General features: G+C 42.0%; 1 protein-coding gene across 2 annotated transcripts; it reads left to right on the top strand.

Annotated features, from left to right (window-relative positions):
• The first annotated feature begins 15,589 nt into the window (after positions 1 to 15,589).
• Positions 15,590 to 22,368, top strand: LOC104605987 (putative mitochondrial adenine nucleotide transporter BTL3). 2 transcript variants are annotated; one of them, XM_088891594.1, is made up of 5 exons: positions 15,590 to 16,365; positions 17,993 to 18,296; positions 19,314 to 19,781; positions 21,127 to 21,244; positions 21,965 to 22,368. In XM_088891594.1, exons 1-4 carry the CDS (start codon positions 15,878 to 15,880, stop codon positions 21,202 to 21,204), a joined length of 1,338 nt encoding a protein of 445 aa, XP_088747720.1. In that variant the 5' UTR covers positions 15,590 to 15,877; the 3' UTR covers positions 21,205 to 21,244; positions 21,965 to 22,368. The 2 variants fall into 2 exon arrangements, with proteins under 2 accessions (XP_088747720.1, XP_010269268.1); XM_010270966.2 differs by lacking the exon at positions 21,127 to 21,244.
• Positions 22,369 to 22,534: the final 166 nt, after the last annotated feature.

Raw genomic sequence — 22,534 nt, 5'->3', positions numbered from 1 at the left:
GGCCCTCAAAGTGGAGCTGACGCGTGAGAAGAGTGTGTTGAGGGGCGAGCTTGACGCCCTTAGAGCAAAGGCGGAAGGCCTTAAGGAAGATAAGAAGGCCCTTCTGCATGAGGTGGAGTACCTCAAGGTGGACATCGAAGAGAAGACCAAGATCTTCACTTGAGAGATAGAGGAGACGAAGATCAAGGCCGTTGCGGAGTACATTCAATCCGACAAATTTGATGCCATTCTGGGGGAGGCCTACCACAAGGGGTTCAATCTCAGCAGGTGGTTGATAAGGCACACGTACCCCGAGCTTGACATAAGTGCCATCGCCACCTCGCGAATCACGAACGAGATAGCTCGTCAAGCCGTGGAGGACCCGGACTCAGAGGAGGAGGATGGTGACGAAGAAGCGGACACCCCCGACCAACCTGAAGCTCCTGAGGAGGTCTCTCGTGGGGGTGAAGAGCCCCCGAAGTGATTGCCTTTGTATTCCGAGCCTGCAAGCTCAGTCTCTTTTTTTTTTGTCTAGCCCGTTGTACAAAACTTTCTATTAATGAAGTTGATCTTTTTTCCTAAGTGATCTTTTTCCATGTATTGTTTTATCCGAGCTTATAATGGTTGAGTGTGCGGAGTGAGTCGTAGTAGGGCATAGTAAGGCATATGCCCGAACTGTCTTGTGACGTACACTAAGGTGATTGACGCAGTAAGGCATAGTAGGCCGTATGCTCGAACTGTCTTCTGGTGTACACCGAGGTGATTGATCCAGTAAGGCATAGTAGGGCGTATGCTCAAACTGTCTTCTAGTGTATATCGAGGTGAGCCTAGCGTCGCAGGATTTACTGGTCTGCTTGCGCCCTCCGATACGTTATGTATTGTGGTGCCGAGCTCCTTGATCAGCTCGGTGTTTTAGCCCCTTAGAATTCATTCGCGCCATAAAGGTGGCCAAGTTATTATACTGGAGTCTGTTAGTTCGGCTTTTTGACCCTTTAGCCCTGAAAGTGACTCGTGGTCTACTCCGTCACTTATAGGTAATACTGTCTTAGGTTGACAATATTCCATGCCCAAGGTACTTGTTCCCCTTCCAGGGTTTCGAGCTCGCATGTTCCTTCCCCGAGTACTCGCTTCACTCGGTAGGGTCCTTCCCAGTTCGGACCGAGCTTGCAAACACCGGGCTCAGGCACCATGACCTTACGGAGAACCAGGTCGCCAACGCAGAGAGTCCACTTTTTGACCCTGGCGTTATTGTACCGAGCTGTCCTCTACTGGTAGGCCGCGGTCCTGATGTATGCAAGGTCCCGCACTTCGTCAAGCAAGTCGAGGTTCGTACGTAGCTCGTCTTCGTTTGCCCTGTCATCATACGCTTCTAATCTCAGCGAAGGAACTTCGATCTCGGCTGGAATGATTGCTTCGGTGCCGTAGGTGAGGTTGAAGGGGGTTTCTCCTGTGGCGGTCTTTTCCGTGGTACGATAGGCCCATAATACACTAGGTAGCTCGTCCACCCACAGTCCCTTAGCTCGGTCCAGGCGCGCCTTTAGTCCTCGGAGGATAGCCCTGTTCGTGACTTCCGTTTGACCATTTGCCTGAGGGTGCGCCACTGAGGGGAAGTTCTGCTGAATTCCCATGTCTCAGCACCAGTTTTGGAATTTGATGTCTTCGAACTACTTACCATTGTCGGAGATCAGTACCCAAGGTTATCCAAAACGACACATTATGCTCTTCCAAAAGAAGTTCTGGACATTTCGGGCTGCGATTGTCGTGAGAGGTTCAGCTTCAATCCACTTTGTGAAATAGTCAACTGCCACCACTAGGAACCTCCTTTGTCCTGTTGCTGGTGGGAATGGCCCGAGTAGGTCAATCCCCCATTATGCAAATGGCCATGGGCTAGTGAGGTATTTTAGGTCGGTAGCAGGTCGGTGGTGGATGTTGGCGTGCTTCTAACACTTGTCGCATTTTTTGACGAGCTCGGTCGCATCTGCCTTCATCGTTGGTCAGTAATACCCCTATCGTAGTGCTTTCTGAGCAAGGGCCCTGCCCCCGAAGTGTCCACCGCACAGGCCCTCATGAGTATCGTGGAGGACGAGCTCGGCTTCAGAGGGTCGCAGGCAATGCAGGTAGGGGAGCGTGTAGGATCTTTGGTACAACCATCCGTCTATCATGACGTATTTGGCTACCTGACGCTCTACCCTCCTGGCGGCATTACGATCTGCGGGGAGGGTCCCGTGTAGCAGGAAGCTCATGAGCGGATCAATCCAGCTCGGCTCTGCTTGAACGACGGGAGCGACCTCCTCTGCCCCCTGGGAATGCAAGGCCGAGGTGAGTTCTCTATATACACGGTCCTCATGGTGTTATCGCCAGTGCTGGCTAAACGGGATAGGGCATCGGCCTCGGCATTCCCTGATCTCAGGATTTGTTGGATGAAGTATGACCGGAAGTTGAGAAGAGCCCCTCTTACTTTGGCTAAGTATGCTACCATGGTTGGCTCGCGGGCTTCGTACTCACCCATAACCTGATTTACCACGAGCTGGGAATCGCTGCAGACGATGACGTGCTTGGCTTTCCCTTCCTTTGCCACCGGTTTTCCTAGGTTCTGTTGGATTACGCAGATTTCGGCCGTTGATCCCCGAATATACTGGTTATAAATAGGGACCAAAGGGCCCATTTTCTTCACCACAAAACCGCAAATCCAAAGTCCTTGAAGTCGCATTCAAGTATCTCAGCTCGGTGTCAGCTATTCCTGGGTCCGAGGTCGTCTTGCTTTCTTCGGTCTTCTTTTGGTGAGTTCGCCATCCTTTGCTTTCGATTCCATTGTCCTTTCCATTAGTATGTCTAGTCTTAGCTTAGATAGCCTTCTAGATGGGAGCGGTGAGTCCGCTAGGGCCGAGGTAGGTACCTCGGCACAGACCGCAGAGCCTCAGCCTGCCAAGGTGGACACTTCGGCACAGGATGTGGACTCCAATCCGTCCGAGGCAGACTCACCTCGGCGAGAGCGAGAAGCCTCTGGCAAGTCAGCCTCCACCTCAAGAGGTCACTTGCCGGACTACTTCGGTCTGTCTACAATGACAGTGGACAGGCTCCTATCTTTAGTAGCCCGATACAAACTTCCTAATAACATAGTATATAGTATTCCCTTAGGCAACTTTCCTTGGGATCACGTTCATGACGAAATCATGGTCTTCGAGGAGCAGCTCATAGTCGGGCTGCGTCTTCCACTTCACCCTTTCATAGTCAAAGTCGTTAAGTTCTTTGACATTTACATAGACCAGCTACATCCGAACTCCATCCGTAATATTGTAGGTACCATTTCCCTTTTCCATGATTACAACCGACCTCTAGACCTCGACATCTTCTCTTTGATCCTTTCCATCAAGAAGAACTCAGGTTGTGTTCTACTCGAACACAGGCAAAGTTACTATATGTCTCCTTGCCCCGGGTACAAGCTGTTGCACGAGCTCCCTAACAAAGTTCCAGCCTAGAAGAGACACTACTTCATGGTACATAACATTGAGGAGTGGCCTTTCCCAACTCACTGGAGGGCAGCCATCCAGGACCCCGACATCTGATTGGACCCAAAGACACGAGAGGAGGTCCGATCTTGGGCGAAACTCAGCCTGAAGTTCGAAAACTTCGTAACCGAGGAGATGCTCATTCAAGCTGGTCTAAGCCCCCCTGGTAGGTCACCAACTGTTATACTTTTTTTCCTTTGTTTGTTTTACTTTGATGTTGCATCTAACTTGGTTCGTCACTTGTTGCAGTTGCCATGGATGACATCCCCGCCGACGAACTCTTTAGGAGCATGCAAAAGGGGAAGAAGAAGAAGAGGGCCTCCAAGAAAGGCTCGCCTCCACACCGAGACCACCACCTCTAACATTGGCACCTCCATCCCCGAGCACCCACCAGTCACCGAACAACCTCTTGTGATCAACTTGGTTGAGGAGGACTAAGGTAAGGCTACTCCGCCTCGCATGTCCAAGGAGACCACATCTTCTGAGCCTCAGCCCGTGCAGGCGACCACCACTCCATCGAGTAGCAATAATTTTGCTCGGAGAGTTTTGACTCCGAAGTTCGGCCTCCTCAAAAGCAATGATGCGGTATTCGCTGAGGAGGTAGCTCGTTGGGCTGACTTACTGGTCACTCAGCTCGGGGCCAAAGCGGCCACACACTGCATGGTGGTGGGTATTCTCTTCTTCGGGCTGCTTTATACTTAGATTTTTTTCTTCATACTTATACTTATTTTCTTCTTTTGGCAGGTGAACTCCTCGATCCACGCCTTGGCCTACCAGTCCAAGGTGAACTTAAAGCGAGCTCTCGAAGCCGAAGAGTCCTCCCGAAGTGCCCACTCCAAGCTAAACTTAGCTCACAGCGAGATCAACAAGCTGAAGAACAATGCACGAGCCAAGAAGGATCTATTGACTTTGCTGATGGTGGAGAAGAAGCAACTTGAGGAACACGAGGTGGCTCTAAAGAGAGAGAACGAGAACCTCGAGGCGCTTGTGAAGGAGCTGACTGAAATTCTACTCCAGGCAATGGAGGATGCCAAGGCCAAGGCTGTTGAAGAATATAAGTCTTTGGCGAAGTACCGCGAGAAGATGGTCGAGGTCGGGACAGCGGGCTACCGCAAGGGATTTAAGCTCAGCAGGTGGTTGACCTGGCGTGAATTTCCCCACCTCAACCTCAACACCATCACAATGTTTAAGATCACCAAGGAGATGGCCGTCGAAGTCACAAAGGTCTTGGACTCTAAGGAGGAGAGCGATGACGACCTTCTCGACGATGAGACAGCAGGAGAAGGAGAGGGAGATGATGCTGCCGAGGACCACATGGAGACAGATCCGCCCGCTGACACCTCTATTGGGGATGAGGAGCCCCGAACTAACTGATGCCCCTTTTCTTAGACCCCCTTTGTAAATAATTGATGTCCCGAGCCTCCGAGCTCAGCTAAACATTTGTAATCCCCCTTTTTTTTGTTACCATGTACTCGAAGTGCTTTATCAATAGAATACAAGTATTTTGCAAAACTCTTTGTGTACAATATTTTTCTAAATGTAGATTTCTCCCGAGCTCACGAGCTAAACCAAATAGGAGCAAAATTTTTCTAAGTGTAGATTACTCCCGAACTGGCGAGCTCGACTCGAATAGGAATAATCTAATCATTATTGTATGCCGGGGTGAACATACACTATAGGGTACATGCCCGAGCTGTCTGTGCCCGGGCTACTTCGCCTTGCCCATGCCGAAGCGATTGGGTTTTAACGAGCCCATGCCAAAGAGGCAACTGGGTCTTAAGCTTCCTATGCCGAAGAGACAACTAGGACTTTTCTGCCCATGCCGGAGAGGCGACTGGGTCTTATATCGTGCCAAGGTCGTCTTGTTATCTCGGCACCATAGCCCTTAGGCTTCTAGGAGTGACTTAAGGTCCTCTCTAGTTCGTCGTCCATAGGATTAGCTCGATGGTCCTATGGACTTAGTCGTTTTTGCTTGCGTTGAGATTTACAGGTAGTATCTCCTTAGGTTGTCAATATTCCAAGCTCGAGGTTCTTGCTTCCCTTCCATGGTTTTGAGCTTGTAGGTTCCTTCTCCAAACACCTGTCCTATCTCACCCGGTAAGGACCTTCCCAATTCGGACTGTGCTTACCCATATCGAGCTCAGGTACCATCACCTTACAGAGGACCAGGTTACCGACTCGGAATAGTTTCTTCCTGACCCAGGCATTACAATATCGAGCTATTCACTGCTGGTAAGCTGCAATTCGAATGTGGGCTAGATCGTGTACCTCCTCGACGAGGTCCAAGTTAGTTCTGAGCTCGTCGTCGTTTGTCTCTTCATTGTAAGCTTCGAGCCGCAACGTCGATACTTCAATCTCTGTTCGGATCACGACTTCCATCCCATATGTGAGGTTGAAGGGTGTCTCACCGGTCGCGGTCTTAATGGTGGTCTGGTTGGCCCAAAGGACACTAGGTAGCTTGTCCACCCATAACCCTTTAGCTCACACAAGGCGAGTTTTCAGTCCGCGGAGGATAGCCCTGATTGTCACTTCGACCTATCCGTTTGCTGTGGATGCATTACCGAGGTGAAATTTTGTTGTATGCCCATCTCGGCGCACCAGTTCTGGAATTGGATATCCTCGAATTGCTTCCCGTTATCTGAAACCAAGATTTTGGGCAGTCCAAAATGACACACGATGCTTTTCTAGAAGAAATTTTGCACATTCCGAGTTGTAATGCTTACCAACGGTTTGGCTTCCACCCACTTGGTGAAGTAGTCCACTGCCACGACCAAGAACTTCCTTTGCTCAGTTGCTGGTAGAAAAGGACCGAGGATGTCAACTCCCCTCTACGCAAAGGGCCACGAGCTAGTAAGATACTTCAAATCGGCAACAGGTTGATGGGGATGTTGGCGTGCCTCTGACATCTATCGCATTTCTTGACAAGCTTGAGTGTGTCTACCTTCATTGTGGGCCAATAGTAGCCCTGCCTTAATGCTTTTTGGGCGAGGGCTCTGCCCCCCAAGTGACCGCATAAACCTTCATGGATATCGCGAAGTACGAGCTCAGCTTCTGAGGGCCACAAGCAACATATTAGGGGAGTGTGATTGCTGGTCATGGCTCGAACCAAATGTCGTACTCACTAAGCTCGATGGACCACTTCGTCAATCTCCCTGACACCTCGTGCTTAAGTAGGATATGCCTCAGAGGTCTATCAGTAAGGACGACGGCAATGATATGGGCTTAAATATGGTCATAATTTCTGAGCTGCTACCACTAGTGCGTATGTTAGCTTCTCGATATCAGGGTATCTGATTTCCGCATCCTGCAACACTTTACTTACATAGTATATGGGTCTTTGAACCCGATCTACCTCTCTAATTAGTACCGAGCTCACCACCTCGTCACTCGTGGAGAGGTACAACTTCAACACATCTCCTTCCTCGAGTCGGGTTAAAACCGGGGTGGTACTTAGATATCTTTTCAGCTCATCAAACGCGAGTTGGCACTCTTCAGTCCATTCAAAAGTCTCATTCTTTTTAATTGCTTTAAAAAAGGGGAGGCACCGACCTGCTGATTTAGACATAAATCGGTTTAGGGCAGCTACCCGGCCAGTTAGTCGTTGTACCTCTTTGATTTTCTAGGGTGGTCACATTTCTAAGATAGCCTTGATTTTGTTCGGGTTTGCTTCGATGCCACATCGATTCACTATGTATCCGAGGAACTTGCCCGACGTGACCCCAAAGACACACTTATTGGGTTTAACTTCATATTCTATTTCCTTAAAATTTGAAAAAAAACATTTAAATCATTAATTAAAGATCTAGAAAATTGGGTCTTCACGACCATGTCATCAACATAACATTCCACTTTATTACCGATCAAAGGTTCAAAAGTTTTGTTTACAAGTCGCTGGAAAGTTGCTCCAATGTTTTTTAAACCAAAGGGCATACATTTATAACAGTACAACCTGAGTTTGGTTACAAAAGCAGTTTTGTCTTAGTCAGCTGTGTCCATCTTAATTTGATTATAGCTGAAGTAGGCGTCCATGAAACTCAGCAACTCATGCCCTGAGGTTGCGTCTACTAGGTGGTCAATTCTAGGCAGGGGGAAGCAATCCTTTGGGTAGGCTCTATTCAGGTCGGTGTAGTCGACGTACATGCGCCACTTGCCATTGACTTTCTTCACAAGCATGGGGTTGGCGACCCAGCTCGAGTAATGGACATCCTTGACGAAGTCTACAACAAGGAGCTTCCCGACCTCCTCATCGACTACCCTCCACAGCTCCGGGGTGAGGTTGCATTTTCTTTGTCTAATTGGCCTGACTAGATGGTCCACATTAAGTTTATGAGTTATTACACTAGGGTCAATTCCGGGCATTTCTGCCACGGACCAGGCGAAAACAGATAAATTGTTAAGTAAGAAACTTATTAGCTGCGTTCGGAGTGGTTCGCTTATCAATGCACCGATCTGGAGAGTCTTGATCGGTTCAGTCTCAAAAACCGGTATGTGGGTCGTCTCTTCCATCGAGGTAGCTCGCTCCTCGGTGTAGTCTACTGGTTGCTCTAGTTCAACGTCTTCTACTAGTTTTGCCTTTCCATTGAGAGCAGCCACATAGCACTTTCGGGATTCGAGTTGATCGCCTCATATGACCCCTACTCTGTAATCTGTCAAAAGCTTCATCGCGAGATAGTAAGTTGACACTATCATGCATAAGACATGTATAATAGGCTGACCTATGATTGCGTTGTAGGGGGATGGAGTTGTGACCACTAAGAATGTATGCTCGAACCGTACAATGTTCGGCCACGTGCCTGCCTCCACTAGTACTGTGACCCAACCTATAGGCCTAACTTCTCCATTGAACCCTACTACTGGGGCATCTACTGGTTTCATATCACTCTGCTGTAGTTGCAACTTGTCAAAGGTCCCTTTGAAGAGGATATCGATAGAACTGCCTGAGTCCACCAAGATTTGCTTCACTTCAAAGTCATTGATGATCATCTTTACGACTAGGGTGTCGTCATGAGAATACTGAAACCCACGGGCATTGTCCTCGAGAAAATAAATGGGTTCTTTGATCCGAGGTTGCTTGAGTGGGTTTTCTACCTCGTACTCCAATTCTCGAACTGAAGTTTTTCCTGCTACTGCTGTGCACCCCACTACAATGGATCCTCCAGTGATCATATTGATTACCCCATGGATCGGTCTTTCTTCTGGTAGTGGGCGAGGTGGCTGCTCGTTCTGCCTACTACTCTCCAAGGCGTCTTTCTTCTAATCTCCCTGTCCTTTCTCCTTATGCAAAATGTATTTCTTCAAGTACCCTTGGCAGATGAGTTCTTCGATCTCATCACGGAGGTTTCTATAGTTCTTCGTGTTGTGACCATGGTCCCAATGAAAGTGACAATAAACATTCGGGTTCTTGGTCGTTGGGTCTCCCTGTAACTTGGGTGGCCATCTAACGATGGAGGAGTCTTTGATGGCCATTAAGATCTCTTCTTGCTTCGCGTTAAGGGGAGTATAGTTGGTTCTCTCTACTAGCGGGGTCCTAGAATGCCGACCCGACCTATAACTTCATGAGGGGGACTTATTCCTCGAGTTCAGGTACTTGCTTCTTTGCCTAGGGGACTTGCTCTTTTTCCTTTTCTTGTTGCTCGTTCCTTCTTCCTCTCTCTTCCTCTTCTCACTTTGCTGGTTGTCGGTCTTCTGGTTTATTTCCTCTTCTGTACTAATGAATTGGTTAGCCAGGTTGAGGAACTCGGTGAGGTTCTTTGGCTTGTTTGCCACAATGTGTCACTTGAACTCTTTGTAAGTAATTCCTTTTCACACTACGGTGAGACGTACTGCTGGGTCAAGGTTTGGTATCTGTAGGCATGTCTTGTTGAAGCGCTTGATGTAGCTTCGTATTGATTTTCCTTCCCTCTACACCATGTTCAGAAGGTTCTCCTATGACTTCGGGCACTTCTTACTGGTGATGAAGTTGGCCGTAAACATGTTTGCGAACTGCGCCCAGCTTCTGATGGAACCCGGCACGAGGTTTCTATACCACGTCCGAACTACTCCTCTGAATGTGGTGGAGAAAGCCACGCACATGCAAGCCTCATCGGCCCCAATGAGATGCATTTGGGACTGGAATGCATCTACGTGATCATTGGGATCAAAGGATCCATCTTACATATCTAGTTGCGACACCTTGAAATCTTTCGACATTGGGGCCGCCAGAAGTTCGGGTGACAGGGGGGATGACCGGCTCAACAGAGTAAGTGTTGTTCTTGTGGCCACCGAGCTCATCTCCTCTCTTTCTCAACCTTGATCTAATGGATGGTTGGGCTTCGCTGGTGGACTATTCCTTGTTGATGAATGGCGAGTCTTGCGACGTCACTGTTGCTGCTTCTTTGGTGGTGCAACATTTGTACTGCTAGCCTCAATGTTGTCAGGCATCTCGATCTTACTCCAAACGGTTGGGTGAGATGGTTCAGGGGTTCTGCTCGTCGTGTGTCCGGTGCTGGTTGTCACGGGAAACCGAGGGGTCTCCTCTTGAGCCCAAGCCTCGAGCCCCGAGCTGACGATCTACATTACCTTGATGTGGAACTTGCTGACTGCGCCTCTCGGGCTGGATGGGTTCGGGCCTATCCCTCGAGCTCTCTCTTTGGGAAATAGGGGGACTACGTCGGTCGCCTAGTGTGCCCTGCGGTGGGGTCCGTCCCGAGGGAGGAACCAGTACCTGCGAAGTTCTCTCACCGTGGGGAGGAGACTAACGGACATCCTAATGGGCCCAGTGCTGATTCTGGTTCTGAGTCTGCCCTTGATGATGATTTGTTGGCTGGTTTGGTTGTAGTGGTGGGAACTACTGCTGGTACTGTTGATAGAAATAGTACTATTGAAACTGTTGGAATTGGTGGATCTTTTACATTTGAATTTGCATCGTCTGAATGCTTTGGGACAAGGTCATTAAACTGGGAGTGCCCGACCCCAGGGGGAATCACGAAAGGCTCTGAGAATGTGGCGCTCACTTGGGGAAGCGGGACACTCACCTATTGGGTAGTGTACGACATGGATAGTGAACCCCAAAGACAGTTAGGGGGATGGTGAACTAGCCGATGGTCACCGAGGAACCCTGGGGAGTGACTGTTTGCTGCTCTTGCCCCCCAGTGATGTTCATGTCGCTCTTTCCGTTGTGGTTGGATGATGCCATTGAGATTGAGATTGAGACTGAAATTGTAACTAGGATGGGATGACCTTTCGATCGTTTCCCATAGACGGCGCCAATTGATGATGCGCGATCTGGAAGCTCCTAGCTGGAAGGTTGCCTAGACATTGCTCACGTGGCAAGATAGATCAAACTACAAAACAGGGATCAGAGAGACTGAGGTGGATGACCCGGCGAATTCGCTCCGATGCTTAAGTTAGTATTCTTGTTGTGGTTTTGAGCTAAGAGCTTGAATGTAAATAATTGCGTACCTGGGCCATGGAGGGGTTAATGCACTTATATAGCTGAGCTGCCGTGGGTCTCACGAAATGGTTCCAGGATCTTTGGCTTGAGTAGATGAGATCCGTTTCCGCTTTAGTCGGGGAGTAACGTATTAGTCAATGAAGTTTATTGTTACCGCCCGATCCAGGCATGGAGAGGATAAGGCTTACCGTTATGCGGCATGATCCTGGGAGGTTCGGAGTCCACTGAGAAGCTTCTGGAGTTGATTACGTGTCACTTTGGTTCCTGGGCCCCGAACTGGCTTAGGTGCCAAGGGGCTTTTTATACCGAAGTGACTCTACGCCGAAGTGGCTTTGTACCAAGGTGATCAAACACCCGAGCTCTGAAAACTGCTGACTAGGCTCCTTTTGTTGAGTTGTCATCCTATGGGTAGATCGCGTCCATGTGACCTTTACTTACTAGGTCATGCCAAATTACCCCTCATCAAAATCAACTATGGATAATTTTATAAGTGGTATTTTAAAATTCAATTAGGGATAATTTTGGAAGGAAAAAAAATGAATAAGTGCTTATTGTATAAGCACTTAAAAAAAGTTGGAAATTTGGGCTTACAAAACAAGCCCTTATTTTTAAAATAAGCACTTATTTCGGGCTTATATCCCAAATACGAATAAGTGCTTAATGGCCCAAATAAGCACTTATTTTTAAGCACTCCCAAACATGGCATGGCATTAGTATAACATTTGTAAACTATAAGGGGTGTTGTATAATACACAAATTGCATGATAGGTTTTAATATATATGTAATTATAGAGGAGTCTAAATAAATGATCTTATCAAAAACCACGAGGGAGTGAGTACCCATGTTAAATATAATTAAATTCTTGGTAAAATATAATTGAGTTTGGTATTAAATACCTTAGGCTTAGTTTGGAAGGAGTGCAAATACAAATATGTACAGTATAAGTACATATAAGATAATACAAAATATAAGGTTTTGTACTCTACATATTTGTATTTGTACTCCTCCCAAATTGTGCCTTGATATCAAAATGCAAAACTCATCTCAAATTCTATACGGTTTTGATAAATGAATTACTTGTTTCTAAAGAAGATGTGAGAGCAGGGTTGGGTGCTCACAATTTGGTTAATTGAATGGCGAACTTTTTTTTTGAAACCAAACAGGAACCACTTATTTTTGAAAAAATGGGAACTGAAACTAAATCGAAATCAATTAGTTAATCGGTTGATCGGTTTGATTTTTGATTCATTCGATTTTTCAATTTCTTAGTTTTTCTATGTTTTCAATATATATTATAAAAACATATAAATATAATATAAATACTATAAATATATAATGTGTCATATTATAATAGATAATTAAAAATATAATATATATTATATTTATATATATACATAAATACTCAGTCTACTAATTAATTGTCAAATTTTCTTTTAGATTATTTGAAATCTGAACCAATATCATCGATTTTTGCAAAATACCAAACCACAAGAAAACAAATCAATTCCATTAATTGGACATTTTTATTTGATTTCCTTAATTCACTTTAATTTTTTAAGGGTGCAAACACATTGGCTTGGATTTGAATCAAGGTATATCCAAATCTGATCCGATAGCACATATATGAGGTTTGATTAGATATCACAAATGGTTATTTGAATCTGAATTCATTAAGAATGTTGGATATCTGAATCTAATATGATCCGGTTCAAATTCTAAAAATTTTAAAAAAATATATTAAAAGAAAAAACATAACAATTTATATATAGAAAACAAAAAAAATTATAAATATTTTGTCAACTATTTTCATCATATATATCAATATATACATGTCTTTTTATAAATACATTTGTTTATAAATATATACACACAGGTGTATATATAAATTTGGATGGGGTGATATAAATTCGATCTCGTTTTCAATTGGATCCTATCATCCAATCCAAACAAATCCGAAAATCAGACAGAGGATTATATGAATCTGACAAAAATAGGATCGAATTCGGATCAGATCAAATCATGATCAATCCATTTGCACCCCTATAGGTTTTCAGTTTTTGTTAAGCACCTACTTATGATTGGTTTCGTATAGACTTGTAATGTGTGTTATGTCGGGCCTCGAGCCTTGGCAGGTCATGCTTGGGTGGCACGATCCCTCTTTCAAGTTAGGCCCAACATGTCCATCATCTGCATCTTTTGAACTATTAGTTGAGGTGTCATGTCCTTTGTCTTGTAGCCTATTTTCTACATCTAGGCAATCTTTTAAGTAGATGCACATCTCCAAAGGTTGATCTTTCAAGCTGCTCCTCTTCCTCATTTCAGGTGAGATGCCACGTGTCTAAACAAATGGACAGTGCCACCATTGTTGTGGCAATTGAAATCATGTTTGCATTTTATGCAAACTACTTTTCTTCCCTTCCCAAAGATTTCCTTAATCTCAAACATAGTCCAAACATCAACAACCCTTCTCTTACCAGTATAGGACTTGGCATTACTAGTAGTAGCAATGATTGTAGAAGCCATATCTAGAGCAACATTGTTGCTACTAACACCAATATTTTTGGTGCTGTCATATTGAGATTGGGTTTCATCAACAAAAGGAAAAGGATTTTGGAAAGAGTTGACCATTGTAATGAAAATTAAAATTTAGAAAAAATAAATTTAATCTATTACTGCTTACTTGGTCCAACCATCGATTTCCTTGATTTTCAACCGATGAATCTTTCTAAACCTCCCTAGTTTCCAAATTGGCAAATTGTAGTATTTGATTTACAGACTTAAGACACTTGAGACAAACTTCTCCTGGTCGAAACTTGGAAATTGGAATAAAAAATAAAATTGAAGAAATTAAAAGAGTTAAGAATATGAAAGCATGTAGATTATGGAGAGTAATTAGAGTATGAGAGTTGTTGTGATGAGAATGAGGGAGGATAGGGGTATTTATAGGAATTGGGAGTACCTCTTTTAATTAGTTGTTATATAGTTGTTACGAGGCATTAAAGCCATTTTTTTCTCCCCATGATCCAAAATACATATATACCCCTAGCAAGAATTTAAATATCGATATGATACATCCGATACAGTATTGTATTAGTGTCAGCTTATGGGATATGTTAAAAATAAAAGTGTATCCCGTAAATCGTAGATATCGAAAGGATACGGATGTGTATCAGCCGATACACATTGATATGTTCCAATACGCACGATACACCACATATCATTTCTCAACAAAAAAATGCAATATGGATTAAACCCAAGTCACAAGCATGTTAGCCTTTCGACATATTTTTGAACCATTGGACCACACTTCATCTTGTGGTAGTAAATGAAATAAAATATATTTTATTATCATATATTTATATTAAACAAAAAAAAAACACATGCAAAGTAGTATTTTAGAAACTAATAGAACAAACAATCTATCAAATCCATATTTATATAAAAAGATGGTTTTTAATATCAAGAAATTCATATAAATAAAATCCACTAATCTACATTTATTTCAAAAAATGAATTTTTATTTCATATAATTTATAGAAATAAAAATATTAATAATGGAATAATTATTTTAGTAATTAAAAATTACGAATTTGTATACCATATTTATCTTAGAAATTTTAACAAATTTGATATACATTAAGTTAACATTATATTTTTATAAATTATTAATTGATATTTTAATTTACATTTGAGAATTTAATATTTATTTATTTTTTGTTAATATTAAAAAAATTAAAAATTAAAATAAAAAATAATTGATATAATAATTAAAATATTATAGGTGCATATATTTAGTATTTTGGACTCTTGATTGATGCATTATAAATAAAATTATATATTATCTACACATCCTAGTATATTAATTGTAATATATTTTTCATATATATACCACTAAGAGATACATCTTTATGTATTTATATATTATTTGCGACTATTTTAGTCTTAAATTTAGTATTGTTAATGTATTTGTAGAATTTATATGTATTTTCCTAGTGTATCCATGCATTTCCATACTTTTCATCTGTATCTATACATTTCTAAAACATACCCATATCTGTATCCAAATTGTTTGATACAATATCCGATTTCGATACTTTAATTCTTGCCATTAATTGCCTATATCAATTAGTGGTATTTCAGCCAAAATATCCCTAAAAAAGACAAATATAACTGGTAGCTCCGTTCGGCCATTCCAACGTCTATATTCTCGCATGCGGCAGCGGCATTCATACCGTGCTTGCGTGCCAAACCTCTGGGCCGTGCTTAAAGGTCTGGTTCCCTCCGCAGCCTAGGCCTGACACGGAACTGTAGCAACTGTGCCGTGCCGATCCGGCCCACATTACAGCTCTAGTTCCGTAATTAGAGCTTACACGGCGTTGCGAGCATGCTCGCATCCGTGTTTATAGAAAACTTTGCACTTAGGGCATTCGAGACCGAATATGCTCCTCACATCTGTCGCCTCACAGGCGCCTAGACGCACATTCTATCATACATTGGGAATATTTCTCGTATTTATTAATTATTATTTACGAGAGATGTTCCCAATGCATGGTGAATATTCCTGCGAAGCGCCCATTTGTGAGGAGCAGATGCCGTCACGGTATTATCCGCTTTTTGCCAGCATGCCCATTGGAAGTTGAAAGTTGAAAAAGGGCAAGCCGCGTTTAAAAAAAATAAGAAAACCGCAAAAGAAACGGAAAAAGCGAGTTCAAGTGGAACAAGAAAGAACTCAAGCGTGCGGCAATGGAACCAAAGCAGAATCCCCTTGCTTCTTGTTCTTGCTGTCATTCTCGACGTCCCAATTTTATTCGATTCTCTCGTACCGATCAAGCTTCATTCTTCTGATAAACTAATGTCGGAAGCCCAAGAAACCCTAGGAATCCAATCTCCAAAGAAAAACTCGACTTCCTTTTGTATATCTATTGGTTTTCTGGATTTTTCTTTCACATTGTTACAATGCTGGGATTGGAACTCTGGTTTAGGGATTCTGTTGCATCTCAATTACCTGAAGTTCCAGCTTTGAAGGACTCGAATTCGATTTTCTTCGTTGGCGGAGGGTTATTTCTCGAATCAACTGTTCCAGCTTCTTTTGTTTCTTTGATTTCATCCAAGAATTCTTTATTTGCGCTTTCGAGTTCAACATCTTCTTCTTGTTCTTCTTTGGTTTGTTGTCGGAAACCCGTTGTTTTTCGGTTATTCCGACCAGAAAAGAGAGAGTACGGGGTAGTCAGTAATGGTTTTTTGTCAGTGAGCTTGTCTATTAAGGGGACTGATGGATATGTTCAAGAGACGAATGTGTTTCTGGCTCAAAATGGGGAGAAGATTTCGGAGGAGGCGGTGGCCTTTGAGGAGAGTAAGGAAGAGAAGGGTATGCTACAGGGAGCAGGTGCAATGAACACCACGAAGCATCTCTGGGCTGGAGCAGTTGCTGCAATGGTTTCAAGGTTTGTTCTTTTAATCTAAATTATTGTATTTTTTATTCCTAAGAGGTAGAAATCGTCTGTATTCCTTCATGGTTTTGCTATGTTAGAGAATGTCTATGGTCATCATTCAGGTTATGCAAATCATGCTTATGTTTTTTCCACCTCTGCTTATCATATGTGGCAACTGGCAATAAAATCTATGGTTTGCTTAAATTCGATATTAAATTATTTCCGTGTCGTGAGGATGGAAATTGGACGTGAGGGTGCCATAAAACGAATAGCTGGCCATATCAGTCCAGTTACTGGAAGTAGAAGGGATTAGATTAGTATCTGAAGATTCTGATGTAGGGACAAGTGAACACTGTCAGAAGAATGAGTCTGGATGAGAGAGAACTTTATAGAGGCTGAGTTTAGAAGGAGTACAAAACATGTAGAGTGCAAAACCTTATATTTTATATTATTTTGTATGTATTTACTTTGTACATATTTGCATTTGTATTGCTTCCAAATTAAGCCGAAATGGCCTAGCTAATTTCCTTTCTGTAGCAACCTATTTTGAAGTCTCAGCCATTTATTCAAGAGCTAAGATCCTTTTCTTTCTCATGGGGCTACACAACGGGGGTAGCCCATCCCCCTCCCTTAACCCTCCCCCCGCCAAAGCAGTTGTTTTGTCGCTTTTGTCTAGTGCTTGTACGGTGGCCTTGTATTCTCTCTTATTGATTTCTTCTGTTTTTTGTCCTTTTTCTGGGACTAAGAACATTTGCTTTTGTTGTTCTTTCTTTGACATATTCTCTTGGCACCGATTGCAAATTATTTGGTATTTGTATAGGGGATCTGTTTTTTTTTTTTTTTTCAAATTAACCTGGTATTCCCAACTTATTTAAGCATGAATTGAAGTTTAGATGTCAGTTTACTCTATCGTCTTGTTCAACTCTATGAATTTTGTCAAAATGGCTTCCACAGACCGGTCATTTAGATCAATAACTGGTAATAGCTGCAATGAAAAAGTTGCTGACTTATGCTGCTCTACAAGATAGGAGGTAGGCAAAGAAGGATGTGACCTAAGCATCAAGTGATAATTTGAGGTTTGCGAGCTTTAAGCAAAGACTGTAGAGTGGATTGGTAGAACATGATTTGCATCGTAAATAGTTCAAATAAGGTTCATATAGTTACGTCGTGCTAAATACTGTAAAACAAAGTTATGACTAAATTGTGTTTATTTATTTTTTCTCCCTTACTTTACTCTTCCCTCTCCCTCAGCTAACTAGCTAAGTTATGCTTTCACTGATCAGCCCTTACTCCATAACAGGGCCCTCTTCTTGATTAACTTGATTTACCTTCACCAAATTTATTTATGAATCAATTAATTTTTCTTTTTTTTTTGAATACTCTATGGAAGAATTGTTTTTCTTACATATCAAACAAACCATTACTTACTTTTTATTTTGGAATCTGTTTGGAATACCTGTTTCATAAAAAAATGGTTTTTTAGAAAACCAATATATGTTTTTTGTGGATATTGGGTCCTTCTTGTATTTCATCTTGTGAAGTGGCTATCCTACTTGTTTCCTTTCCTATAAACTATCTTCTCCCTTTTCACATTTTGCATTTCCATCCTCATTCGATTTTTTTTTTTTGGTTATTTCAGAACTTTTGTTGCTCCACTTGAAAGATTAAAGCTGGAATACATAGTTCGAGGTGAACAAAGGAATTTATTTGAGCTTATCAAGATAATTGCAGCTTCTCAAGGCTTGAAAGGCTTTTGGAAGGGAAATTTTGTCAATATTCTTCGTACAGCTCCATTTAAGGCAGTAAACTTCTATGCTTATGATACATACAGAAAACAACTGCTTAAAATGTCTGGGAATGAGGAAACCACAAATTTTGAGAGGTTCCTTGCTGGTGCTGCAGCTGGCATCACTGCTACTCTGCTCTGCTTACCTTTGGACACGGTATGCAGAAATTTTCACTTTGTTCACATAATTCACTGTAGTCAGTTTCATTTAAGCTTGTACCAAGAACCATCAATGTCCTTCATGTTTTCCTATGAAGTTGAACATATAGCCCACCTATAAGACTGACAGGAGCACTAAGACAGGAAGGACATGTAGAAGATCTCTTGTCTTGTGCATGGGATACATGGAGGGCAGGGCTCCTAACCATTATGATGGGTCTTCTCCAGGAGATTTACTAGAGCTGTATGTAGTTCATCTAATTGTGTCTCCTGGTCCTTCATACAAGTCAGTTTTGCAGTAGAGGGAAATGTGTTGTTAACCAATTTCCATAATTTGAACATTATTGCTATGATAATTTTATCAGTAATATCTTTTTTCTGCATTAAGGTGGGTGTAGTGTAAGGATCTCTTCTGAAAGGAAATCAGCCTCTAGTCATGTTTTCTGTTTATGGAATCATATGAACTATTTTAGGCAATTGGCATATTACTTGTCATGGCAATGTTAGATTTGAAGGTTTGTACTTTGTAGGAAGCTAGTGAAAGTTGGTTGATTGAAATTAGAGCTTAAAAAATGTTTAAAAATGGGAACCGCAAAAAAATTCACTAATCCTAGTTTCCTATGTTCAGCATTAGCCCAAAAGGATAATTGGCATGTTTGTCTTCCTCAAAGAAATAATTGGTATTATTCTATTCTATAGAGTATCTTCAGAATTCCAGATATAGAATCAGACTTGTTACTTTCTTTTCTTCTTTCTTGATTCTCTTCATCATTTTTCAGGCTTTTTGAGGTTATAGGTTAGTCGTCTCTTTTTCATCTTAACAATTGTATTGTTCCTGCCTTTTTATTCTTTTCTTTTTCACTCTCTTCTTCTTGATTGCTAATTTGTGGCCTAGCTGTTTGTAATCTCTTTCTAGAGTAGTAGAGTAGTTTGTTGCTATTGAACTGCTTTTTTCTACTGATCTTCTTTCTTATTTTTTTCACATAAAGTTGAACTTGCAATTTTGAAATTTCAGATCCGAACAAAGATGGTAGCTCCTGGTGGAGAAGCCTTGGGTGGAGTAATTGGTGCTTTTCGCCATATGATCCAAACTGAAGGATTCTTTTCCCTCTATAAGGGCTTAGTACCATCTATCGCAAGCATGGCACCTTCAGGTGCAGTCTTTTATGGTGTGTATGATATATTGAAGTCAGCTTATCTACATTCACCAGAAGGAAGGAAGAGAATTCAGCACATGAACCAACAAGGCCAGGAACTGAATGCTTTGGATCAGCTGGAGTTGGGTCCTGTTAGAACCTTGTTGTATGGGGCTGTTGCTGGTGCCTGTGCTGAAGCTGCTACATATCCATTTGAAGTTGTGAGGAGACAACTCCAAATGCAGGTTCAGGCAACAAAATTGAGTGCATTGGCTACTTGTGTGAAGATAGTTGAGCAAGGAGGTGTTCCTGCATTATATGCAGGACTCATTCCCAGCTTATTGCAGGTATATTAACAAAGATCTCTCAGTTATCTCATTCTCTGAGTTATTATATTAGGGCGCTGTGGAGTGTCTATAACTAGGTGCAATCAAGAATGTAAATATGCCATATAAGTGCAATTTATTGGGCAAAGACGGTTTTGGTTTATGATCATTTCTTTTCCTTTTGATTTGGTCTTAGGATCTAGACATCAAGATCTCCTGAAGAGACACTCAAGATATTCATTAGTAAGATGTGATAAGTACCTGAATCAGGACTTTTAAATTTCTGATCTCCTTCCACACCTTGGTAGCTAGATCAGTCCAAATTCCCACAAGAGAATAATCATGCACAATCTGTGCATGCACCCAAACCAGATTGATGGAAAAGCAAATGGGAGGTTCTGCATTACCATATAAATGTTCTTCCACATATTAAGCCCTATGCTTTTGGTCAAGATATTATTTTATGTTATGCTTCTAAGAAATAAAATGTATAAGATTGTAGAACCTTATATTAGAGGTTTGGGAGGGTGATGCTGGTGCAAGGTGTAAGGCGAGGTTGTAAATTGGGCATGAACTTCATGGCATTTTTTCTGTTCAAGTTGCTGAGCTTTAAGCTCAAAAGATGCCTTTAATGATGGTTTTACCAAAATGGTAAGAACTAAAACACCAAAGGGTAAAGGAAAGGAGCTAGAGAAGTGAAGGATAAAGAGGAAGATAACCAATAAAGTTTCATTACTAGGTTCCAATCTTTTGGTTAGAATCCCACTAAGAGAAAAAGGTGGAGTCTTTCCACCAGGATAATAGTCTCACTTCTCAAACCACAACGGAGTTGCATAGCTTAAATATCATAATATTCATTCACTAAAAAGGAAATAATGGGGTACATCTCCTTTAAACATCTAGAATATTCTCTGATTGATCTTACTTCTCATGCATCTTATTTGGAATATTCTTATTGCTTGGTGTAATGATAAAATCTTGGGATGACAAGTGTGAGAACGCAGGTTTGAGTCTAGTTGGCGCCATTGTTTGCAAAAAAAGGGGATTAGGTCTGTATCCAGTCTTACCCTCCCAAGACCGCAGATAGCTGGGACCAACATTAGGTAATTGCCTGTTTTCAGTCTGTGGGTTAAGGGTCCTGTGTACCATGGATTGAGCTGCAAAATGACTAGAATAGGCTTCTTCCTTGGGCTCTAACATAGGGTCTTTACATGTGTTTGGACATAAGTTCACATTGGAATAGGCCCATCTTGTTGCATTAGAGAGTCTAGTTTCAATCTGCTTGTCATTTAGTGACTAATCCAGTTTCCTATTTTCTCTCCTCCCCCAACCACATACAAACTATATTCCGTTTACTTTGATCCAGGACAACATATACGGGGTTTCATATTCTTTATCAAACAGGGTCCTTGAGGAGATTTTCTGCACCAAAAATGTCCCCTGAAGATCATTACGTGTCATATGATACAGACCGATATGTTGTGGTAATTTGAAACCTTGCTAAGGAGTATTGCTATCTTGGAGCTTTATGTGGTTCATGCATGTTTGGTAGGTTGCAGTCATTTATACGGTTGTTAGTAGGTTGGGTTAAGTGGTAAACTCTCAGCCTTAATCAGGTTCTAGTTTGTGGTTGATCAATGCTAAACCCAACCTGTTGACATTTCTGCATTGAAATATTAGTATATATTAGTCTTGGTTGAGTCAAATGCGTTACTGAACCTGACTCATTCACATGTCTAGTTATTTATTTTATAATTGCAGATTTAGAAGCCCACTCTTAGAGCTTCTCTCTTCTCCAAATTATATTTATGACATTCATTAAGTGATCAATATATATCATCATCATCATCCAAGCTTTATCCCAACTGTATGGGGGCCAACGATAATAATCCTGTTTTGCCCTATATATTTATATTTATGTATGCATGTATGTATTTTTTTTTTCTTTTTTATCATGACAATTGTGTCAGTATAACCAAGGTTGCAGTTGTCCCATCCATGGAGTGATGGTAGTTGGACACCATCATACTGGGTCTGGCATGATACACCAGATCCACAGTGTCAATCATCTGTATTCAAGGACATGTTTGACCAACCATATGGCTAGCACTGCTCAATCTTGAATTATGGTGATGTTAAATTTATCTTTCCTGGTTCAAGCCTGTTGTCGTCTCATCTTACTCTTATTCCTCATCATTTTTCAGGTCCTACCATCAGCTGCTATAAGTTACTTCGTGTATGAGTTCATGAAGATAGTCCTTAAAGTAGAATGAACACAAACATTGGATCCTCAGGATGGACCCTGGTGTATTTTCTTAAGGTGCAACTATAATGCTGTCATTTCACCTAATGAGGTACTTCAAATTAAGCATCCCTTCATCAGTTAACCATTATAAGGTACATTTACAATATAATCAACATCTTCAGTTGTTGATTTTGGAAGAAAAGACTTGGGTATCAGACTTGACTAACTGTTTTTTAGTTTATAGAACAACAGCACAGCGCACAAGGTAAAGATATAAAAAATCAAGGGTAGATTTTATGAATGTATATTAGAACTCAGATCCTCTACTGCATGGTCTTTGGGGAAATCACAAGTTTTAGTTTGTCATATTGAAGTTCAAATCCTTTTCAGCATCACCTCTAGAGGGATCACAATTTTTCCACTGGAACATTGGTATTCAGATCCAAACAGGAGCCCATCAGGAAGCTTGAAGAACCCTGACACTGACAATGTTATTTTGGTAAAGAGTTGTGCACACAATCACTGGATA

This window comes from Nelumbo nucifera, chromosome 1 (genome assembly GCF_055504915.1).
Source record: "Nelumbo nucifera cultivar China Antique chromosome 1, China Antique-T2T, whole genome shotgun sequence".
Taxonomy (NCBI): domain Eukaryota; kingdom Viridiplantae; phylum Streptophyta; class Magnoliopsida; order Proteales; family Nelumbonaceae; genus Nelumbo; species Nelumbo nucifera.
The sequence above is the reverse complement of the archived record's forward strand: the minus strand, read 5'-3'. Positions and strand labels throughout refer to the sequence as shown.